This window comes from Microcaecilia unicolor, chromosome 2 (assembly GCF_901765095.1).
Source record: "Microcaecilia unicolor chromosome 2, aMicUni1.1, whole genome shotgun sequence".
In the NCBI taxonomy this organism is placed as follows: Eukaryota; Metazoa; Chordata; class Amphibia; order Gymnophiona; family Siphonopidae; genus Microcaecilia; species Microcaecilia unicolor.
The window spans coordinates 27,628,503-27,653,270 of record NC_044032.1 but is presented as its reverse complement, the minus strand read 5'-3'; the positions used below and the strand labels follow the sequence as shown (position 1 = coordinate 27,653,270).

The following is a 24,768-nucleotide window of genomic DNA, read 5'->3' as shown; positions in this document are numbered from 1 at the left end:
AGGAGAATTGCTGGGCATGGATGGAGGGGAAAGGGGAGAGGAAATTTGCTGGAGTTGGATGGAGGAGAAGGCAGGGGAATGGAGAGTTGCTGGACATGGAGCGGAGGGCAGGGGAAGGAGGAGAATTGCTGGGCGTGCATGGATGGAGGGGAAAGGGGAGAGAGGAAATTTGCTGGATATGGGTGGATGGAGGAGAGGGCAGGAGAGAATGGAGAGTTGCTGGACATGGATGGATGGATGGAGGGGAGGGCAGGGGAAAGGAAAGGAGACTTGCTGAACATGGATGGATGAATGGAGGGGGCAGGGGACAGAGGACATTTGCTGGATATGGGTGGATGGAGGAGAGGGCAGGGGAGAATGGAGAGTTGCTGGATGGAGGGAGGGGAGAGAAGTCAGGGAGGAGATGCGCATGGATGGAGGGGAGGGAAGAGAGGAGAAATGCTGGACGTGGATGGAGTGGAGGGCAGGGAAGAGAGGAAAAATGTTGTACAAGGATGGAGGGAAGGAAAGACAAAGGAAGGAGATGCTCATGGATGGAGGGGAGGGAAGACAGGAAGTAGATGCACATGGATGGAGGGGAGTGAGGAGAAATGCTGGATATGGATGGAAGGAAAACTGCTGAGCTGAGGAAGGATAGGGACAGGGCTACAGATGGTAGACAGGACACATAAGGACACAAGAGGATGGTGGACATGGTGAGAGAAAAAATATCAGATGGAAAGAAGACACTGCATGAAACAGAAGACACTGGGACCAAAGCGAATAGATCAGATTACAAAGGTAGAAAAAAGTATTTTATTCAGAATTTATTAATTGGAATATGTCAGCTTTTGGAAATGTACATCTGTGATATTTTGCATGTAAGTTTCAATTTTTCTGGTATTGCTGCATGCTGAGTCTGACTTCTTGAGTTAACTTTCCAGTTCAGTATTTTGCCTTCATATTTTTTGATTTCTAGTTCCTTGTGTCATGTCCATTGTGTCATGTGTTGTTCATGTGTGATCAAGGTGCAGTATTCTGATAGCGTGTAGTATTTGCAGCCCTTTTTGTTTTGCTTTTTTTTTCACGAGGTAGTGTATTGGTGTTTTAGAGCCTAGTGTAATTACAGTTCTGCCTTTTCAAGCACAAGGTTGTAGCTCGTCCTGTCCTTGGAATTAGTGCTGTTATGGTTTAGTAAGGATATGAGTGTGTTTTTGCACAAGTTTGTGCATAGCATTTTGCAGTGGAGCGATTGTGGGATAATGTAATTATATTTAAAAATATCAATTTTTCCATTAAGTATGTATGTGGTTATACTGATGCAGGGCAGCTTTTGGGCAGACTACTTAGAAATCCATCATCAAGTGAATTCTAAGGCATTATTTTGTAGGATCCCAAGAGACACTGCTCATACTTATATAGACAGTGCGTGCCCACCCATATTAGCTCTGGGCCCACCCAAAATCTCAGGTCTGGCTACGCCACTGGAGCAGGGACTGTCTTTTTTATGTTTGGTGTACAGCGCTGCGTTTGCCTTGTAGCGCTATAGAAATGTTAAATAGTAGTAGTAGTAGTAGTAGTGGTGGTAGTGGTAGTGGTGTATTCAGCCCGCGCGGCAGAGAGTTCTTTGTTTTTGCTGAACAAAATTTTGCCGGTCTCCTGGCCCGTCGCAGACGACTACCCAATCGTGAGAACAAACAGCCCGCTTGTCCTCGGAGAATCATCCATCACCCTGCTAAAAAGACAGCAGGGGAGGTAGGGGAGAGGAGGGAACCAGGGTCACTGAATATCACCCTAGATGGCAGATGAGGAACTCAGGACCACCGACTATCATCTAAAACTAGCCCGAAGACAGCTACCAGCACACCCCTGGCTCCACTGTCATCAGAAGAATCTGGGACAGGAGCTACCAGCCAGCAATCCAAAGCAGCTGCACAATCCGTCCACCATCCACTAAGAGACAGAGAAAATACTGAACATTCCAGGCTGCATGATACCCTTAAGGGGCGGTTTACTTGGAACTATTTTCTCTATCTCCTTCCGCTTGTAGATAGACACAACCCATTAGTCTGGACTGGTCTGGTATAGATGACAAGGAATTTTCCATTAATTATTTTAGTATAATAGTTCATGTTCTTATTATAAAAGTCAACTTGATTATTCCAATTTGTTCTTTGTGGGGTGCCTTGACAAAGTACGAAGAAAACTACAAACACTGCTGAACACTTCCACTAAATTAATATATCAATAGGAAAGAACTTCTCAGTTATTGAAACAATTACATTGGTTACCAATTGAGGCTGGAACATTATTCAAGTTATGTACCTTTATATTCAATATTACCCATGGTTTGGCTCTATTAAGTTTTATCTTATTTTTGTTATTCTCTTTTACAAATAGATCAACTTGATCGATCTATAAATTGAATTTTTCATTTCCGTCAGCAGCACCTGTTAAATATAAACGTATTCATGTCTTTTGCCTTTCTTATCAGGAAGCAAATTATGGAATTCTTTAATATTAATTATCAAATTGGAAACAAACTACACTAGTTTAAAAATAAATTAAACGCTTGCTTGTTCAGTCAATATTGGGGAAATTAAAATGCAAATTATAAACTTTGTATATTCTCAGTAGGCTAAACTGATTTCTTATTTGATTTCATTTGATACAGTGTTGCATTTTATTTCCTAGTATATCTTTATGGGCATGATGATTTCCAACATCTTTTGAAGAGACGGGACACTTCTTGGTTACATGATCAGCAGCATCTTGATGACATAATCCTTTTCTAGGAGGCAGCTACGGTTATTTTGCAAGTTTGTGCGGAGCGGCATTTTCAAAATGACTTTGGACATTTTGCAGAAAACATTCAAAAATCCAGTAGCAAAAATGGCCATTTTTGAAAACAGAAAAACATTTATTTTTTTGATTTGAAAATGGCCACTTGCTAGATGTTGTCATGCTCAATGCATCTATTGTTTTGGACCATTTTCGGGGGGAAAAAAAGTCCAACTGAAAAACACATAAAATCAAGCCATTGGGATGTAGGAGCTGTCAACATTAGCAGTAGACTGGCCATACAGACATCCAAGCAGAGCAGTGGGGCACTACAGTAGACTTCACATAAAAGGTCCCAGGTAAACATTTCACTGTTACCGTCTTATATTGTATGGGGAGCCCTCCAAAACCTACCAAACACCTACAGTACACCACTACAATAGCCCTTATGACTACAGGTGTCACCTATATGTGGGTACAACGGGGTTTTGGAGGGCTCACGCTTACCACCACAAGTGTAACAGAGTGTGATATTGGACCTGGGTCACTTCACTACAGTGCTCAAGATATGCTAAATTACCTGGGATTATATATTAAAACTAACTTGGATTGCATTTATGAAAATGTTCAGCCAATGATTACAAATCTGTGTGATAAGTTATCAAAATGGCAATCATTTTCAATTTCTCTCATGGGTCATACCAAGCTGTACAATACGATTCAGTGCCTCAATGGCTTTACGTATTCCAAATGTTGTCCATTAGTTTACCCTGGAGAGACCAATAAAAGATCCACACATGGAATACTACAAATTCCCCTTAACATCTTATTTAAACAGCGACATAAGGGACCACTGGGACTATATGACATTAGATAATCTGGCAGGCAGAATGAGATTTAAATGATTGTTTCTGTGATGTACAGTTAACCATTTTCTGCTCTCTCATGTAGAGGTTAAACTTGGCACCCAACATGATCCAAGTAGAGACTTCCTGCTAAGGATTAACACTAATTTAGTTGCTTCCTAAAGCGGGTATGGGGTATACTATGAAGGCAAGTGTTGAACATCCTATAGGTAATGCCTTTGTTATCAATTTGTGGTAATTCTGCCTTTACACCTGGTATGCATCAGCAAGTTTTTTGATGATGGACAAGCAAAGGTCTTCAAGATTCCTTTTCCAGTGGTAAATATTGAAAGAAAAATAAAAACCTTCAAAGACCTACAGGGTGAATTTGATATATCCTCTACAGATTATTTTGAATACTTACAATTGAATCATTATGTAAATAGATTACCTTCTAACTCAGGAGTTCACAAACATGTCCTGGGAAACCTCAGCCAGTCAGGTTTTCAGGATATCCACAATGAATATTCATGAGATCGATCTGTTTACACTATCTCCTTGGTATACAAATCTCTCAAATTCATATTCATTGTGGAATTCCTGAAAATCTGACAGGCTGGGGTTCCCCCAGGACATGTTTTGGAATCAACCTAACTCACTGAATGAAGACTCATAAGAAATCATAAGTGGGATGTTAACATTTGGAGGCACAAATTAAGATATGCCTGTCATCCTTTCAAAAAAGTCTTCTAGGAAGCACACCAGAGTTTATGACATACTAGTAGAAGCTTGTCAAACAGACTTACAGCATAGTGCGATACAAAACTTGTTAAAACTCTGCCTGTATAGGATTCCCAAGGTGACAGTGAATGGTGCCTTGCTGGACATGCAATACAAAATATGTTTGCGAGCTTACATATCAGACAACAAAGCTCATCCTAGAGCGACAGAAGACTTTACATTCTCATTATAGGTACTACTAGCTCAGCAGTTTTTCAAATGGGGAGGAATTTTAGGAGTCAATTACCACGGTACCCAGTTTAGTATTTCCCATTGTAGAGCTTATGCAAATTAGAACTAAAGGAGCACAGGGTTCTTGAAGAAAGCCTTTTTGATAGCCCTTAAATGTATCCTTCTGAACTGGATATCCCAAGAAGCAGCCTCAATTGCCCAGTGAAGAATGCAAATTACTTCTGCGCTAGCAATGGAGCAATTGGCGATAAATGCCCAAAAGGAGGAACAATGGAAAATTTTTCCATCTATATTTTTATTTTTGTTACATTTGTACCCCGCGCTTTCCCACTCATGGCAGGCTCAATGTGGCTTACATATTGTATACAGGTACTTATTTGTACCTGGGGCAATGGAGGGTTAAGTGACTTGCCCAGAGTCACAAGGAGCTGCCTGTGCCTGAAGTGGGAATCGAACTCAGTTCCTCAGGACCAAAGTCCACCACCCTAACCACTAGGCCACTCCTCCACTCTATATGGGATAGAAACTAGTATAATTTCTCTGCTAAAGCACATGGTTTGCTAAATAAATAATTTCATTTGGCCCTTTAGAATGTGTGATGTAGATATGACATAAGATGTTCCCTGGTCATTGTCTTTTTTTTGGGGGGGGGGGGGGGAGGGGAGGTTACATGAGAAAGAAATTGTTTATCATTAAATGTAAAGCAAACATGTACTGACTTGTGAAATATTAATATACTCAAATGTATCAAGTTTGTAAAAAAAAAAAAAAAAACACAAAAGAGATTCAGTACAACTCAGGCCAACCAAGCATCTGGATTCAATGTAAAGGCTTACAGAAAGTCCTCAAAAAAACAAAGAAAAATATTATTAAATATGTCCAGATCAATTGATGAATTGTTATGCCAATCTTTTATTGGTAACATTTGGACACTTTACAAAAGCTACAGTTATTGCATGCTTGTCCATGGAATAATGTTGTCTTTATGATTTGTTGTCCTTGCAAAAGATTTATATCAGTTGGACACCACCAACTATAAAGAGCATAAGAGTCAATCAACCACTAGTACAATCACAGCTCCACTGGTTTCTATCAAACAGCTAACCACTCTCTCCAAGATCTCATTGATCAAGAGAATGATTTACTTAAAGGACAAGACTGCAAACTCCAAATAGTGAGAACATTTTTGGATGTTTGAGTGTCGTTCATTGGCTCCTTTAGTATTTAATAAGGATATTGAATGGGACAGTATATTGTGAGTAATTAAGACAAAAATCAGTTCATGTAAACAGGGAGAGTAGGTGGGCATTTTGCAATACCTTTTCATAAACAAATTTTCACGTCATAACAAAAGATAGACATGGCAATTCATCCTTTGATCCTGGGCATATTTAACAACATTTATCTTTGGCCTTTTGAGGACCATCTGCAAGCTTTTTCATGGACCAAACGAGAATCTGGATTCAGAGTAATTAAGCTCTGCATCTGTTTAACCAATTGTAGTTTAATAAAATGAAGATACATACCTGTAGCAGGTATTCTCCGAGGGCAGCAGGCTGGACATTATCACGCATGGGTCGTCGTCCGCGACAGCCCAGGAGCTCCGGAAGTTAAAACAGAAAACTTTAAAAATTCTAGAAGCGACGAGGTGCGGGCGGGGACAACGCACCGTGCATGCGCGAGTGACTTCCCGCACGCGATGCCCACGAGCTTCCCTCAGTTATATAAAAAGCAAACGAGAAGAACAACTCCAAAGGGGAGGAGGGAGGGTTGTGATGATGTCCAGCCTGCTGTCCTCGGAGAATACCTGCTACAGGTATGCATCTTCATTTTCTCCGAGGGCAAGCAGGCTGGACATCATCACGCATGGGGTATCCCTAGCACCCAGGCTCACTCAAACAATGAACACTGGTCAATTGGGCCTCGCAACAGCGAGGACATAACTGAGATTGACCTGAAAACAATCATAACTAAGTGAGAGTGCAGCCTGGAACAGAACAGAAATGGGCCCAGGAGGGTGGAGTTGGATTCTAAACCCCAAACAGATTCTGTAACACCGACTGCCCAAACCGACTGTTGTGTCGGGTATCCTGCTGAAGGCAGTAGTGAGATGTGAATGTGTGGACTGATGACCATGTTGCAGCCTTGCAAATCTCTTCAATGGAGGCTGACTTTAAGTGGGCCACTGACGCAGCCATGGCTCTAACATTATGAGCCGTGACATGGCCCTTCAAAGTGAAGGAAATGCAATCTGCTAGCCAACTGGAGATGGTGCTTTTTCCGATGGCAACTCCCATTCTGCTGGGCGGACTGTCTGAAGGGACTTGTCCGCTCCACATAGAAGGCCAGTGCTCTCCTGCAGTCCACCTTCTGTGACTGGGAAGTATCGAAATATTTTTCTGAATGAGAGGAAGTAGGGTGCCCAGGGAAATCTAGGACTTTTCTTTCACAAGAAATTTGTTCAGGGCCCTTAGGTCTAGGATGGGCCAAAATCCCACCATCTTCTTGACCATAAGAAAGCAACTGGAAATCCCCTGGTGGTACAGGTTCGATCGCTTGAGCCTGCAGAAGGGCAGAGATTTCCTGTACAAGTACTTGTTTGTGCTGAGAGTTGATGTAAAGTGTTCTCAGTGGGCAACTTGGAGATCGCTGATGCCAATTTAGTTTGTACCCGCGATGGACTATTTGAAGCACCTATTGTTCATAGGTTATAAGGGGCCATCTGTGGTGGTAAAAAGTGAGCCTCCCTCCGAAGGGTAAGTCACCCGGAACAGATAATCTTTGCATGGCTATGATCTCCTGGAGCCAGTCAAAAAAAAGCTGATGACCTGCTTTGACTTGGAAGCCGAATGGCGAGGCCTGGGATGGGAGCCCTGAGACACCCGAGTAGACCGAGCAGAAGGCTGATACCTACGCTTTTGAGAGTAGTAGGGCCTGGACCTCTGCCCAGTCAAAGAACTTCTTGTTGTAGAAGATGCAGATGAAGGTTGCCGAAAGAAGGTGTGGATTGTATCAGTGTGCTTTTTAATGAGGTCAGAGATACTCTTCCACTTTCTCTCCAAATAAGTTGTACCCTCGGCAGGGCAGATCCACCAAACTCTCCTGAACAACCTGCTCCAGGTCACAGACATGTAGCTATGAGAGTTCTGTGTAACCCCACACCCATTCCAGAGAGTCTGGATGCAATATTAAAACTATTGTAAGCGCCCTGGCCAAATAATGCAGACACTCCATCTGCTTATTGGCCAGTTGGTGAAGTTCGGCAACCTGCTCCACAGAGAAAGAATCCAACACATTAAGTATATTAACTAGAAACTCCAACTAAAAGCTCATGTAGAGCACGTAGGACTGGATGAGAGCAATGAGCATCGAGGCCTAAAAAGCTTTCCTCCCAAACAAGTCTAAGGTTCTGGTCTCTAGCCCAGGGGGGCACAAAGACACGAGACCAAGAGCTCTTAGCTCGTTTGAGAATGGATTTGACTACGAAAGAGTGGTGAGGGAACTGGGCCCTCTAGAACATGGGAGCCTTCTGGATATGATACTACATATCTACCTTATCTGCACTGAGAGGTGAGAATCCTCACCAGTACATCTTTAAGGACAGAGTGCAATGGTACAGTGATCCTTTCCTTAGGAAGAGATTTATAGTCCAAAACAGACATCTCTGCCCTGGGCTCCTCCTCCATCTCCAACGTAAATGGGATGGGCGCAGCCATCTCCCTATCAAAACCAGTAAAAGAGAGCACATCTGGAGATTTTCATCTCTTGAGGTAAGGGATCAGATGGGATACCATATGACTCCTCCTCGGAGAGGTAATGTAGATCCTCGTCTAATACTCATGAGCGGTTCCAGTCAGACACCTCCTCTTCTTGAAAATCAGATAAATGAATCTGCACCAGCCTCGATCTACTGGAAAGTGGCTCCGAGAGTGTCAAGGTGCATTCCTTCCCTCAGACTCCTGGGAAGCTTCCTCTCCCGATGTCAAATAGGGTACTGCCTGCTCAGGCCTCGGCTCTGCCACCCTGCAACTGTGCCAGCTCCTCCTGCAAAATGGTCCAAAACCGGTCACCTAGGGCGGGCATCAGCAAAGGAATGAAAGCCAGGGCTAAGGCAGCTTGAGAATTCATCAGTGCCAAACCAGTGATGAGGAGCTGGCCGCTCAATGGCTGGCACACCGACATCTCTTCCAAAGAGGAAGAGTGCTCCTCTCGATGCCAGCGCTTCTTGGTTACTGGACAGTCCGATGTCTCGGTGCTCCCGGCACTGTGCTTCAAGGAGGACCGATGCTTAAGCTTCCTGGACTTCCCCTAATGCATAGAGCCATGATCCCTGGTGCTGATAAGGAAGACACAAAATCAGAGCCTCTCCCCGGTGTTGAGCCCAATGTTGACTGGTCCTGGGGCCTGCTAACTGCACCCGGTGTCAAGGCAAGTGGAGACCCACTTGATGCTGGTGCACTCCCAGTGGTTACTGGTGTCGAAGCAAGACCAATGCACCAGCTGTGCGAGTCTGTGAGTGAAATAATGTGGCAACATTTAGCACACCACTTGAAGGCACTGGGAGCCTTCTCAGACATCAAAGAAAAGAATTTGGGCTAAATTAAACCCCTCAATCTTAAACAATTAAAAAAGGAAGCCGTTCAAACTGAGGTCAGGGCTACGACCTAAGTGCACAAACCATGCACGAAACCCATGGACACAACCCATCTGTAATGGCTGCATCTGCTTGATGACAAGGAAAAAGGAAATTTTTTTTTAAAAAGCCGAAAAACTGGAGAAAAATATGAGGAAGGGGAAACAGGCGAAAAAAAATATAAAAAAAGGATGATGATTAAGGCGCACGTGATAGTGAAAAAATGTTTTGAAAAGCGCAACATCAGGAGAAGACAATGCAAACACGTCTCCTCAGCTCTGCATAAAAAAGACTGAGGAACTTGCACTCCAACATCAGGCGGGAAGGCATCAGAGTATATGTGGTGAAACTTTGCTAGAACTTTCTCTAGTGCTAGCGATTCAGCGTCCGCACCTAGGCTCCATCAGATGATATCACCCACAAGGGGAAATAACACAGACTGCTTGTTTTCAGAGAATGATATGTTTAGCCCCATCAGAAGGCTGCATCTTCAGCCTTAGCTAAAAGCTCCAACAGATACTGAGAACTCTGCAGTGGTATGTGGAGTGAGGGTGGGAAAAATAGAGTCATGGGTGAGGAAAAAAGGAAAACAGAACTGCATCTGGGTAAGGAGGGGAGTGAAGGAGAAAAGAAGGGCTGCATGGAAGTTGTATGGTAAGAAATACTCTCACTAAATGCAATGGCTCCTTTTCCTTTCCTCCTTGGCAAAATCTTTTCTTCTAAGGGGTGGGCTGGAAGAGGGGTGTAGAAAAACAGTGATGGCTGGAGAAGTCCAACCATTAAAACATAGAGGATAGTTTATGCATCTGGTGTTAACCTATAAACTCCACCAATGCTGATTACTGACAAAAAAGATAAAATATCACTTAGTTATACATCTACAAATAGTGGTGGTGCCACTTCAAACAGCTGCATAAAAAAAAAGACATTAAAACCAGATATACTTGCTGACTCACATTTGTCTCTACCTGAGTCCATTAGAAAACATAAAAACAAACTTGCTGTGACAGATAAGACCATATAAATATGCATGAGATGTTGTTAAAAAACCAAAATAAGGACAGACACAAGTTATAACCCCTCAAAATTTACAAAATTACTGTCACCAAGATCTCAAAATTGTGAATAATGAATTCAAACAACTTAAAAAAGGTCTGTGGTAATGCAGTCAGCTTAAAAATCTATCAGGAGGAAATGGTGCTCAAACCTAAAAGTTGACAAAATTTGTCCTGAGATGTTTGCCAATCCATAATGGCAAAATCACTGAAAAACGTTTTAAAAAACAGCTTAAAACTTTTTTTTTTAATGTGGTGGAATGCATTGAGACCGATTCCATGTGCTCCAATGATCTCATCAATGTGTTCCAACCATGGAAGAATCCTCAGCAATTTAAAACTGCCTTAAAAACTGTGAGGAACATAATAAAACCAGTAGGGAACCATCTGAAAATCATAAAAACTAATGTCAACAGCTCTATAAAATGTCACTAAATGAACGTAAAAATCAGGTAAGCCATCCTCTTAAAACCAAAAAGAGAGATTCCTGTACCAACTGGAACCATAAAAATAGGAAAGTCTGGAACAAAAATACCAGAAACTGATAAAAATCCTCATAGATCCTAAGGATCTGCTAAAATAGCATAATGGAAGATCAGGCATCATATGACAGATGTGTGTTTTTATTCCAGATTTTCCTTTTTTATGGTATCCCAATGCTTTTATTATATTTTATGAAGTTCCTCACAGTTTTTAAGGCAGTTTTCAATTGAAGAGGCTTCTTCCATGGTTGTAACATACTGATGGTGTCACTGGATCATAGTGACATCATTAGAACGCACAGAATTGGTCTCAATGCTAAAAGTTTTAAGATGTTCTGATGATTTTTTAAAAACTTTTTTTCAAGTGATTTTGGTCATTATGGATTGGCAAACATCTCAGGACAAATTCTGTCCACTTTTTGAGCACCTTTGATATAAATACATGTGTTCTGAGCTCTCATAGATTTAAATATATTTTATTGTATTGCTTATTAATGTTTTTATGTTTGTCACAGTTTCTATTGCCCCTGACACAGCCTGTACTTCTGGCGAAACATGGCCATGTCGGGCATTCGTTTGTAAGGTCTGGGAGCTTGGAAACAACTTATTAAAGACTTTCTCCAATAAAGTCTGCTCTTTTCCTCTTTTCCATGGTGGATGTTGTAGACCCGTTACCTTCTTGTTTTCTTACCCATATAATTCACTGTGAATGAACAAACTACTACCAGAATAGTCTGTTACTGTATACCTCTGTCATTACTTTAAAAATGTAATGAGCTCTCCGCCACTACTCTGAAAATATTGTGAAATACAGTATTTAAAATTACCACAATTCTGGTTAATGACATTTGTGCAGGTCGTTTTCTCTGTATACTTCCCATGTTTTTGTCAATGGTAGGCCACTTGCAGCCTGCAGGTTATCCACCCCTGTCCTCAAATCCGGTGCTTCTGGCATTTCCTACAGTTTCTATCTATGGCTCAGAGTAAGATACAAGTATTTTTGTGGCTACAGTCACTGCGACATACAGAACACTTGGCACCCCCCTCCCCCCAAACACTTAGAAAGCTTCTTTGCTTCTGATCAGTTTTGTTTTTTGTGAATTATCCTGCTCATTTTAAACAGACATACTTTGGAAGCCACCAGAAAGGTGATTTCTACCCTTGAAAGCACCAAAATCTGACAGTTTTTAACAATGTCCAGAAAACTCAGAAAATCACGTTTCCACATGGAGCAATCAGCTATGTGCTTGGAATAGATCACATCATTGTCTTCTGGACCTAAAATAAAAGCAGATTGTCTATCTCTGCACTTCACAAGCATAACTCATTAAAATTTATATGTACATGCTGGAATGAATCTTTATTTTGCTGTTGTTGTTGTTCAAGTCCTACATTTGCTGAGCACAACCCTAGCTGGATTACCCACCTTGGAAGCTGGGGGCATCCTTCGCTTCTGCGGTTTCATCTGCTTCTGCATCTGCTGGACAGCTGCTGCCTGGTTATCCACAGATATGCTGGGGAGCTGCAGCAGTTTGCCAACAGCCGAAGAGCTGTCCACCGACGATGTTTCTCGGAGTTTTACCTGGGAGGAGAAAGACTCCAGTCCAGGAGGTGGAACAGGAAGCGGCTGTGGTGTGTGCTGCTGGCGTTGGGTCAGCTGGCTCAAAACTGGGGATGGCTCAGGTTGAGATTTAAAGTCTGGGTGGCATTTAGGAAGAGATACAAGTATAAATTCAGTCACACACTGCTATGACTGCCACCGCCATATCCAAAAGCATGTTGAAAGGCAGAAGTACTAACTAGATTCTCCAAAATATTAACTTGCTTTCTCTTTCTCGTTGTCTACATATCATTGCTCTAGAGATTTCTGGCAATATCTGCAAAATATTCTAGTTAGAAACCATTTGTTTTCTTACAAAAGTTATTACAGCAAATTGAAAACTGGATAAAGCTCTAAATGCATTTATAAATAGTTAATAGTTATCAAACACAAATAATTGACATCATTAGCTAGACACATCAACAAGACTAAAAATGTTAAATCACAGAATAGTATATCAAGTATTCAAATTTTAAATACAATGCATCACACAAAGTGAAAAAAGATTTAGAAGTAAAAACGTGATGTTTAGGAAATATTACTAGCAGCTGCTGTAGAAAACACAAACCAGCACACTCAACATGCTCCAAGTAGAAGAGATCAAGGTACTGATGAAAATTCCTTTTTACACAGTGAGATACTGGTAAAACAACTTCGCTTTTACTGTGTTAGGTATGTTAGGGTATGCTCCTCATGTTCTTTGTTCTGCTGCCCGTCTCGTCTTCCGCCAGGGTCGCTTTACTCATACTACCCCTCTCCTCAAGTCACTTCACTGGCTCCCTATCCGTTTTCGCATCCTGTTCAAACTTCTTCTACTAACCTATAAATGTACTCATTTTGCTGCTCCCCAGTATCTCTCCACACTCGTCCTTCCCTACACCCCTTCCCATGCACTCCGCTCCATGAATAAATCCTTCTTATCTGTTCCCTTCTCCACTACTGCCAACTCTAGACTTCGCGCCTTCTGTCTCGCTGCACCCTAAGCCTGGAATAAACTTCCTGAGCCCCTACGTCTTGCCCCATCCTTGGCCACCTTTAAATCTAGACTGAAAGCCCATCTCTTTAACATTGCTTTTGACTCGTAACCACTTGTAACCACTCGCCTCCACCTACCCTCCTCTCCTCCTTCCTGTACACATTAATTGATTTGATTTGCTTACTTTATTTCTTGTCTATTAGATTGTAAGCTCTTTGAGCAGCGCTGCATACGCCTTGTAGCGCTATAGAAATGCTAAATAGTAGTAGTAGGAGGATTTATGGGCAATGGGCCTGTTCACATTTGTTTCTTTATAGAGATTTCAACAACTGTTCAAATTTTGGAACAAAATTACTACAGCTTCTTTTTTATATGTTCTAAGGCATCAGCTCAGTGGCAGTGCTGTATGGAAATGTAGGCTCACTTCCTAGATCAGGATTTCCAGGCCCTGGCTTGGACAGGCCACAGTATATTGCAAAAACTATGTTCACAGTTCCGGGGAGGGCTAGTAGTCCTAGTCATTGTACAATGTTGACAGCTAAAATAGCCTGACTCTGATCAAAAGTCTGCAGAGTTCCAGTTTTGGTAAGTGGTCACTGGCTAAGTACCATTGTTGCAATGACTTTACTGGAATAGCCCTTGTCTCTCAATTGCACCCTCTCAATAGCCATGCCGTAAGACCAAAGCAGCAGGCGTCCTCCATGGTTACTGGTCCCTGTGACAACAGATTCGGTACCAGAGGTAATGGCCAGGGAGCCTCCACCAGCATCCGCCAGAGGTCCGCATACCACGGCCTCCTGGGCCAATCCGGGGCGATGAGAACCACCTCTCCTTGATGTAGCCGAATCCGCAGAAGAACTCACCCTATCAAGGGCCACGGAGGGAACACATACAGGAGGCCCTAAGGCCAGGGTTGAGCCAGGGCATCCAACCCCGCCGTTGGATCGCAGCGCTACAGCGCGAAGCGACTTTTTTTTTTTTTTTGACACTGTGAGGAAAGTTAGAGGCAATAGCGCAAGAGGCAACTTTTTCCACTCCGGAGGATCAGTAGCGTGGGAAAGGCAGTGAAATGGCAAACCTATGTGCCTGCATCCACAGTGTGGGCAAAGACAGGGACAGGGCTTGCCTATGTGTCTACATCCACATCGGGGGCCGGGTAAGGCAGGGAAAGGGCGTACCTATGTGCCTTTAAAGTGGCAACATCAGCCACAACACCCCTGCTACAACTGGCAACAGCACAGGAGCCACCCCAGGCAGATTTCTGAAGGAGCTTGAACAAGTTGCGTCCACCCTGCTGGGGAGATAGAGAATACTGAAGAGGCAGATGGAGCTAGCTGGCCATGAGGCACTATGGTTTTTCAGTGCTCTCTATCTCCCCCTGCTGATTGATGGACACAACTCACTCGTAATGGATTCATCTGCTTGATGACAAGGAATGTGCCGTTGCTTGTTTTTTTCAATTGCCAAGAAAGGCAAAATACACTAGAATACACATATCAACACAGAAAACCTATTGACATTTTATTCTCATAGGTATATAAACAAATTAAAAATGTACTCCAATGTGCAACATCTGTGTGTCTAAGTCTATATCATCTTTTTTACAGGTATCCTATTGATCCTATTGTTCTGTCCTCCGACAGCCTTACACTAGTTTATAGTGTGGCCCTAAAATGTGTTTAATGCCTTTACTGTTATTCTCACTTCTAAGGATTTTTACTGCTGCATTCCTCACTGCAAAGACATATGAGCAATGCATTGTGTGATGTAGTCTCACATGTAATGCAGTCACCCCTGTCTTTCTGTATAAGGACTGTTACTATTGGTCTATTCTGCTGCAAAGACCTCTTCTCTTTCTCAGTCAAGCTTGGCGCCTTTGTCTACCTGCTATCATTTCCTGGTCATTCTTACTATCTCTGTCCTAAGAGGTCAGCAAGGTATGACCTTTCCCTGCAATCGAGGGCTGCCCTCTGGGACCACCCATGCTACCTGATGGCAGGCTCTGTTCCTATTGGTCCCTTTACCTCCTCCTCCCTGGGCCTGTGTGAGCCACTTCTTGGCCTCTTCTCCATGAGGCATTCTCCATCTTGCTTCAGACAGCACCTGTACTGCTAAACTCCTTGTAATGAACTCGCTTTTTTACCTGGTTAATATCTTTCTAATTAAATATTGCACATTCCAGCCACCCAACTCTGAACTACTGGCATCTAACTATTTTCTCACCACTGCAATAAAGCTGCCTTTTTTCAGATTTCTACCTCCAACCACCGATTTAGCTCTCAGAATTACAGAGTCCCGGTTGCCATGGAGCAATACTTCTGACCATCCGACTGTGAGTAAACTATCTATATTTATTCAATAAAGGAAATTTCAGAAAATAAAGAGTCTTCAGGTATGTGCTGGTGTGCCAAGGTTATACTCCAGGACATTAAGGCTTTAGAGATATTAAGAGGCCTGACACCTATAACTTGACAAAATAGCAATTTTGCTAGTGATTTTAATATTGTCAGCCCAAATGATTGTAAACCTCTCAAACTTAAAATTCAAAAGATTAATTTGCCAAGGTTAGAAAATTCTACTACTACAATTTCATATGTCAAGTGCTTTCATGTAGTAGACCACACAACACTAATGACCCTGCTAGACAAAATGGGAAGAAGCGCTTAAGGACTAGATCATATCTAGTAAAGATGACCAACCAGTTTTCAGCCCCTTAGATCCCTGAATGTGGGGTGCCACAAGGGTTCCCAATATCACCTAAACTATTCAGTGTTATGATGGCTCCACTCAGCAAGAAATTGTAAAACATGGGATTTAATCCACTTATATATATGCTAATGATGTCACTATCTATGTACCTTTTAATAACAATATCACAGAGATATCTGACAAGGTTAAACAAGGTCTCGACCTCAAGGAAAAATGGGCCACAAGTTTCAAACTGAAACTAAACAGAGATAAAACCAAATTCCTGGTTCTACCTAGCTCACATAATCCCACTTCTTGCCAAAACTTCACAATCGACCAAATAATGTACCCAATTGACCTACAGCTAAAAATATTAGGAATTATTCTAGACAAACATCTGTCTCTTGAAAATCAGGTTTCAGCAGTCATAGTGTTTCAAACTGAAAAGAATTACAGATTATTTTCCCAGAAAATCATTCCATTTTATAGTGCAATCTTTGATGTTGCCCCAACTAGATTACTGCAATGCAGCATATGTAGGACGTAAAGAAAACACGCTAAAATCACTGCAGAACGTTCAAAACACAGCAGCAAGACTAATCTTCAAAAAGTCAAAATATGAAAGCTTGCAATGCTACACTGGCTACCAATTATGACTAAATTATTTTTCAGAACTAAGCACTCTAATATTCAAAATATTGTTTGGTATGTCTTCCGATTACATGTTAGACTTGATCAAACTACTACTACTTAACATTTCTAAAGCGCTACTAGGGTTACGCAGCGCTGTACAATTTAACATAGAAGGACAGTCCCTGCTCAAAGAGCTTACAATCTAAAGGACACGTGAACAGTAAGTCTGATAGGGGCGGTCAAATTGGGGCAGTCTGGATTTCCTGAAAGAGTTAGGTAAACTATCACCAAGAAAAGCAAGTCCAGGATCAAGACATCACCTACTACTTCACCTAGCCAACTGCAGAAACACAATCTACAAATCCATTTATATGGCTGGATTTAGCTACCTGGTTCCAAATGGTGGAATTCAATACCCAAGGTTACAAGAAGCATTACAAACTATCTTCAGTTCAGAAAATAATTTAAAACGTATCTCAAGGCATTTTATGGTTAATCACACTTGCTAAGGTCATAATGTTCCATTCTAACTGTAATTGTAATATAACACCGTAACTTCTCCAGTTCATTGTAAACCACAATAAACCAAAACTTGTTTTTGGATATTTGTGGGATATAAGAATAAGCAAATAAACTTCCCAAAATATGGTTACATAAAAATGTAAATTTTTTGCTTTTCTAATTCAATCTGATACTTCGCACATCCACTACCCTGAAAAGCTGGCCTTATGAATCAAGATAAAATAAGATCAAAACCTGCTGACCTGGAGTGGACACTAACAGGTTGTTTGAATACTCATATGCACTGGGGTTGCTACATGTGAATGAGTCATTTTAAAACAGTTTTGTTAACTATGTTTTTGACGGCTATGATATCAGAACGCACAGTCCCCATCAATTCAGCTGATAAGCTGATTCAACAACACACTTTGTTAAAAAGCACACCCGCCATTTTTTCAGTAAGCTCTGTCAGCAGCAGGCATGTGAAGTTACTGTGCGTCCTGGTTTTTATCTTATTTTGCATGGTCCATCTGTAAAGGCAGTGCCTTAAAAGATGGAGGACAAAATATTTTTTGTATTTGACAGCTTTTCATTTATTTGAGAGTTTCCCATATATACATATAAATATCATGAAATAAAAATTGAATATCATGAAACAGCTTAAAAATATTGTAGCTGTTAGAGACAGCAGTTATAAACTGTGTAGTTTGTGCTCATTTTTCTACACTGTTCTATACAATAGAGATGGCCAAATTCAGTGAGGATATCCTTTTTCCTGATGGGTTCATCTTAACAGCTGTTGTAATCTGCCATAGGAAGCCTGGTGTTATAAAGATGAACTATACTGAAATTAAATGGAAGTAAAATTAAATATTCCTTTCATGAGGGCACATGAAATCACATTTTTACTTCACATAGGTCTCCTGTTCTCAATCTAACCTCCTTGGGCTCCTCCACCTCCCATTGCCTGCCCCCGCTTCAAAACTGGAGCTTATCAGGTGGCAGCTAAATCCATCTCTGTACAACCTTTTGTTCGATTTTTGTGGGCTTCTATTAAGTGTCTCTTCAAACTACCCACAGGGTCATGAGATCTCAATGCTGTTCTTATCTAGTTGATGAAAACTTGATTTCAGCCACTGGATATCAGCAATCAGAAGGACCTGACCTGGAAGGTCTTGTTTTTAGTGATGGTTACTTCAGCTTGCAGAGTAAGTGAGCCCCAGGCTTTAGTGACTGATGCACCATAAGTACATAAGTACATAAGTAATGCCATACTGGGAAAAGACCAAGGGTTCATCGAGCCCAGCATCTTGTCCACGACAGCGGCCAATCCAGGCCAAGGGCACCTGGCAAGCTTCCCAAACGTACTCTAAGTAAAAAAAAAAAAAAAAAAAAAAAAGTGGTTCTGCCCACATATTTGAAGTTCCATCCCAGGTAATGTAGAATTCCGTCTTGAAACAGTCAGTAGTCCCTACAAATCGTACCCCCCCCCCCCCCCCCACCCCCGGTGCCCACAAAGGTGAAAGCACACTGCTCACTTTGGACTGCAAGAAAGCCTTGGCCTTCTGTCTGGAGTGGACTGAAATCCACCCAGCTTTTTGTTTCTTTTCACCCTAATTGGATGGAGGCTTCCATTTGCAAACACACACTTTCTAATTGGTTAGCAGACTGCATTTCCTTCACTTATTCCCAGGCAGATTTGACTCTAGTGGGTCATGTCATAGCTCCCAATGTTAGAGCTATGCTGTTGTTGGTAGCCCACATGAACATGGGCCTTGCTCCATGCATTCAATTCACATTATTATCTAGAATAGCACACCAATGCAACAATAAGTACATAAGTGTTGCCATACTGGGACAGATCGAAGGTCCATCAAGCCCAGCATCTTGTTTCGAACCGTGGCCAATCCGGGTCACAATTACCTGGCCAGACAGCCCTCCAGATTTTATTTGGAGTTTAGAATCCTATTCTGTGCCCCCCCCCCCCCCCCCATTACTTCTAGTTCTAGACTGCATTTTAAAAAACAAAGTTCATAATTTAAGGCTGGTTGCCACTCAAAATAGTTCTGGTGTATGCCTCTGGTTTTGTTTTCTCCTTTTTTTTCTGTTGACTGCACTTTATAGCTAGGGAATGCCATGTACAAGGATTCTGGAGAAAAATTACTTGTCTGTAGCAGATGTTCTCCAAGGACAGCAGGACATGAATCCTCGCAACCCTCCTCCCCATGGAGTTGTATTCTATGAAGCTTGCAGTGGACTGTGGGGAAAAGGTGGGAAGAGCACATATGAGTGATGAGAAGTTCTGGAAAAAATGCTAGAGAAAAGTTCCCACACAGTCTCTGCCAAATGTCACCCATGTGCGAAGATTCTTATCTGTATGCGGAGAACACCTGCTACAGATAAGTATCTGTGTTGTATGTTTGGAATGAGGTTTTATTATATGCTGTGACAGAGATATACTGACAATTTCATGGACTAAACCAATCCTTTTGCTAGTGGTGGTGTAAGTAAAAATCTTGTTCTCTGCCTCCATACTGGTTGGTGAGCACAAGCCACTTGTCAGGACTAGTCTAGCAAGACTCGAGGAAAGAAAATTGTCAGGCAAGAATAAATTTCACCATTTATATTTTGGATAAATAAAACATTACAGTTGCATGTTGTTGCATCTTGCCTCTGTAAGTTTTGTTTTATGCTCCTCATTCATAATTCGTTAAACTTTGCATTTATGCAGAAAGCTTTTTTCATATGGAAATGTCTGGATTTGTTTTTTTTTCCAGCAACATCGTAAGTGTGGCTCTTGAGAACCATTTTTCCAAAAGACAGTTATCATTCACTTCTCAGGCAGTAGATACTATGTTTTGATATCGGAGTCATAATAATTTTCTCAACAAATTTCTCATCCTCAATGAGATTGTAGAATGATCCAAGAATACGTTAGCATTTGTAGAGGAAATGGCAGCTGAATTTAGAGAGAGTCGGTGAAGAATATGATCCAATCTGGAATATGTTCTATGGGTGTGGGCAAAAAAGTATAGGCCAGCTTTTCATCTTATTTTATCTTGATTCATAACTAGGTATGACAACTCACCAACACAGTTGAGTGATTTTATTGTTTTTTTCATGTTAAGCTCCTTCCCTTGACAAAGCAACAGCGAAACGGATGTCCGTCGAGAACAGTGGAGCTGGAAATAAGTACCACATTGCCTTATATATTATAGTATCACTAGCTACCTGCACAGTTTGAAATTTGTTATAATTCACATTATGTGCACAGCATATGATTTTGGATGGGGGAGGTTTTTCGGTCAGTGATTACAATTATCACCTACAGTCTCAGAGTCCTTACAAGCAGAATTTATGGAGAACAGACGGTGTTTTATGAGACCTTTTCCTCCCGGTTAATCATACACTATTACTTTCACTAATTGTTTTGAGGGTACATCTTTCACTAAGTCCTCTAGTAACCTCTGGTCTCCAACTGATTGATATAAGTAAATAAAAGACATTTCCAATGAGTTTTTAAGGAAAAATTAATTCTTATCTGATAGTTTTCTTTCCATTAGTCCCAACAGATCAATCCAGAGACTTGTGGGTTGTGTCCCTCTACCAGCAGGTGGAGATAGAGAGAACCTCCGAGGTTTGCTATATGTGGACCTGTGCAACCAAGTAAACCTCAGTATGAATGATACCAAAGCAGTGGAATGGAAACAATAGAAAACTTTCCTGACATTGTCAGACCAAATACCCAACATACTTCCACCACTTCCAAATTTGTTTTTATTATTTAATCAAATGAAGGCACATTCAGAACAACGAAACCCGAAAAAACTAACCAACCAAAACAAAACTGCAGACAGTAAATCCAGGGGAGGCCTCTGGATTGATCTGTTGGGACTAATGGAAAGAAAATGATCAGGTAAGAATTAATTTTTCCTTCCATAGCGTCCCACAGATCAATCCAGAGACTTGTGGGATGTACCCAAGCAGTCCTCAAGTAGGGCGGGACACCCCCAACCGGGCAGAAATCACCGACGAGCCAAACACTGCATCCTGCCGAGCTGCCACATCCACCCGATAATGACGAGTGAACGTATGGACCGAAGCCCATGTAGCAGCTCTGCAGATATCTTCCAGAGAAACCAAACGGGACTCTGCATAGAAGGAAGCCTGAGCTCGCGTAGAATGAGCACGAATTTGCACAGGGGCTTGCATGCCCAATACCACGTAGGCCAAAGTGATGGCCTCCTGCACCAAACGGGCTATGGTGGCCTAGGAAGCAATATGACCCTTCCTACTGCTTCCAAAAAGGACGAAAAGATGGTCAGAAAGACAAAATTTATTCGTCACCTCCAAATACCTGAGAAGAGCCTGTCTCACATCGAGGCAGCGAACAGCCCGGAATTGCTCGGGGTAATCTTCCCCGCGAAAAGTCGGCAAATACAGAGACTGCCCCAAATGGAAACAAGAAACCACCTTGGGCAAAAACGAAGGAACTGTCCTAATCGATACCCCCGCCTCCATAAAACGCAGGAAGGGGTCTCTGCAAGTAAGAGCATGCAACTCTGAAATTCTCCAAGCCGAAGTAAGGGCTACTAGGAAAATCGCCTTCAAGGTAAGATCCTTAACCGTAATCCCCGATAAGGGTTCGAAAGGAGGACGCTGAAGCGCTCTGAGAACTAGATTAAGGTTCCAGGATGGCAGAACTGGCACGTGCGGAGGACGCAACCGATTTACGCCCCTCAAAAAATGAACCACATCCGGGTGGGAGGCGATCGATGCCCCCTGAAGCCGGCCTCTAAAGCATGCCAGAGCTGTCACCTGCACCTTAACAGAACTGAGAGTGATTTCTGTACACCCTCCTGAAGAAACAAAAGGATAACCGATACCAAAGCCGAAGCCACCAACAATCCCAAACTCGTACACCATGAATCAAAGGTATGCCACACCCTAGCATAAGCTATCGATGTGGATCTTTTTCGAGCCTGAAGCATCGTAGCGATAACTGTGTCCAGATACCCTTTCCTTCTCAACTTCGTCCTGTCAAGGGCCAGGCCGTAAGACCAAAAAGGAACTGAAAGGGACTCCCCTGCTCCCTCTAAATTGCTTTCCTCCATCGGAACCTGTGCCACAGAAGCGCACTGTGCCTCCTGTCTATTAACTGCCACGTGCGGAGCTGGTCGCGCCTGAGAGGAAAAAATGGCACCCGCCAACATGCGCTGCACTAACTGCCCTGAGGAAACCGCCAAAACTATCCCCCGCACTTCTGACTCACCGGACGCCTGAGGGGAACCCCCGTCGCGCTGAACACCCACTGTGGGCTGATGGCGGCACGACTCACACTCCCCTGACGCTGCTCTCTGGCCCCCACACCGGGAGCACCACTTAGCCGCCTCAGAAGGCACTGACATGCTCCACAAAGGCCTGCCCCTCTAGCTCCTCCGTATGATTAAACAAAAACAAAGTCTCTTAAAGAGACACTTACTGTTTTTTGGGGGAAGGGATTTAATCAGGAGAGAAAGGCAACATCCGATCAGACCCACAGCCCCAGGCGATGGAGGAAAGGTAGGGGGAGACCGGGAGGGACCTGCACCACCAGGTGTACACCAGAAGCTACAAACAACCACTCAACCCCTGACTGTGCTAAACTAGGCCCAAAGGACACCAGTAGCCAGATCAAACCAGAGCTGTACAGAGATGTCCCTCCACCTTCTAGACAGAGAGAATACTGAGAAATATAAATTCTGTTCACCCATCCCAACACTACCATGGCACAGAATTTCCCCCTTTCTTCACATCAAGTCATTTGTGCTCAGAGTGATGAGTCTGCAAGTTCGCAAAAACTGCATGCGAGGGATGTCATATTGGCACCGGAGATGTTCAAATGAGTGGACCATGCCTCATATCCTCTTCCACCAAGTCTCTCAACATAACAATCCCCCTTTTTTAGTCCTGGAAGGCTCCTTGTCCTTTTCCAGGCACAAACTTCACCTTTCCCAACAATAGCAAACATAAAAGATCTAATCCACAGCTGGTGCCATGCTTTGCAGGCCTCCTCCACTAGTAGCTGGTTTCCTGTTTAGTCCCTGCTTGATGCATTTAATATAATGGGGAAGGGTGGTAACAACAACCCCTACACTATCCTTGCTTTCCCCACTATCCATTCCCAAAAAAGTGCAACTGGCACACCATATTATACCTTCTGAAATCCAGCAAGCCTAATCCTCCCTTTTCTTTGTTGTATCAAGTTTATTGCAACATATTCTGGTCCCTTTTCTTCTACATGTGAATTTCAAAATTGCATTTGCTCTTCATCCTGACATAGGCAACTGAGAATCATCAGCCTAGAAAGCACTATCATTTTTAATATCAGACATCTTCCCATCAAAGAGTGGAAGGTGCTGCCACATTTACAACTGTCATACCACCTACTCCATCCTATCCCTAATATTCAAGAATATTTTATTTTCTCTAATACCCACTTAAAAGGGAATACCCTTTCCACCCCTCCATAAGCTAATCCTCCACTGGCATGGCTACCAACTTATCAAAGTTAATAGGCTAAAAGCCCACCTCTTTAACACTGCTTTTGACTCCTGACCACTTCTCACTTGCTTTTGACTCCCAACCACTACTCACTTGCCCTGTACCTTTTATTCCCACCTCTTTAATTCCCTTACCTCTTAGTAGTTCTGTCTGTGTGCCTGTATTTAGATTGTGAACTCTTTGAGCAGGGACTGTCTTTTTTGTGTATGGTGTACAGCGCTGCGTATGCCTTGTAGCGCTTTAGAAGTGATAAGTAGAAGTAGGCAAGCTAATGAAAGATTCAAAATCCCTAAATGTTTGAATGATCTCTGGAATAAAAGAATGTAATCTGCAAGAGACTAGCCATCTCTTACATCCTCATTTTTATGCCCAAATATTCTCCAACTGCATTAGCTTTATGATCAATGGGTCAAGAACAACAACAAAAAGTGACAGCATGCACCTTTGTCTAGTACCCCCCACCCAATAAAAACTTGCTCAAATTTCCTCATTAAGTAGCTGCCTCACCACTGGTGCATCATATAGCCCTCTAACCCATGTCACATAGTTATGCTCTATCCCCCTGCTTTCTAACTCTCACAATATATAATCAAAAGGACCTTACTAAACGCATTCTTGGCATTCAGGCTTAGCATCAGCAACTCCTTCAACCCTTTACCACTGCTATTAATTTTCTTACATTTTCTGATCCTGTGCCACTTGCATGAGTACCACCTCTCTCTCTCGCCAGCAAGATCTTGATGTCAACATTAAACAATACAGGTCAATATGACCCAACCTGATTTAGGCAATACCACAATTAAGGCCCATTTCATTTCTGGTGTTTTAGAGGGTATTACTCTGCTCCCAGGCCATCCAGTTCTGCTATGTTGATCTGTTCTAAACCTTGGGTCATGTGATGCTCTAAGAAAAATTCTATGTACATTATTCCTCTTCTTATGTCCACAGAAAACTTTGGGGGGGGGGGAAAAGCCCTAAAAAATCTTGTTCTATCTCCTTTGTTAAGCTATTCAGCTCTCCTCACACCTCTCACACTCCTGTAATATATACAAAAGAACATAATTGCCATACTGGGTCAGA

At 42.4% G+C, this 24,768-nt stretch overlaps 1 protein-coding gene and 1 non-coding gene across 4 annotated transcripts in view; both read right to left on the bottom strand.

Moving 5' to 3' along the window:
• The window catches only part of LOC115462832 (ubiquitin-associated protein 2-like), a 434,768-nt gene that overhangs the window by 235,266 nt on the left and 174,734 nt on the right, over nucleotides 1-24,768 (bottom strand). For all 3 annotated transcript variants that reach the window (XM_030192863.1, XM_030192864.1, XM_030192865.1), the window contains one exon: nucleotides 12,174-12,445. In XM_030192863.1, the coding sequence (XP_030048723.1) occupies nucleotides 12,174-12,445 (272 nt within the window). The remainder of the gene's footprint in view (nucleotides 1-12,173; nucleotides 12,446-24,768) is intronic.
• LOC115463951 lies at nucleotides 11,943-12,025 on the bottom strand. Its single transcript, XR_003941206.1, has one exon. It is a non-coding gene; the product is annotated as a small nucleolar RNA SNORD121A (small nucleolar RNA).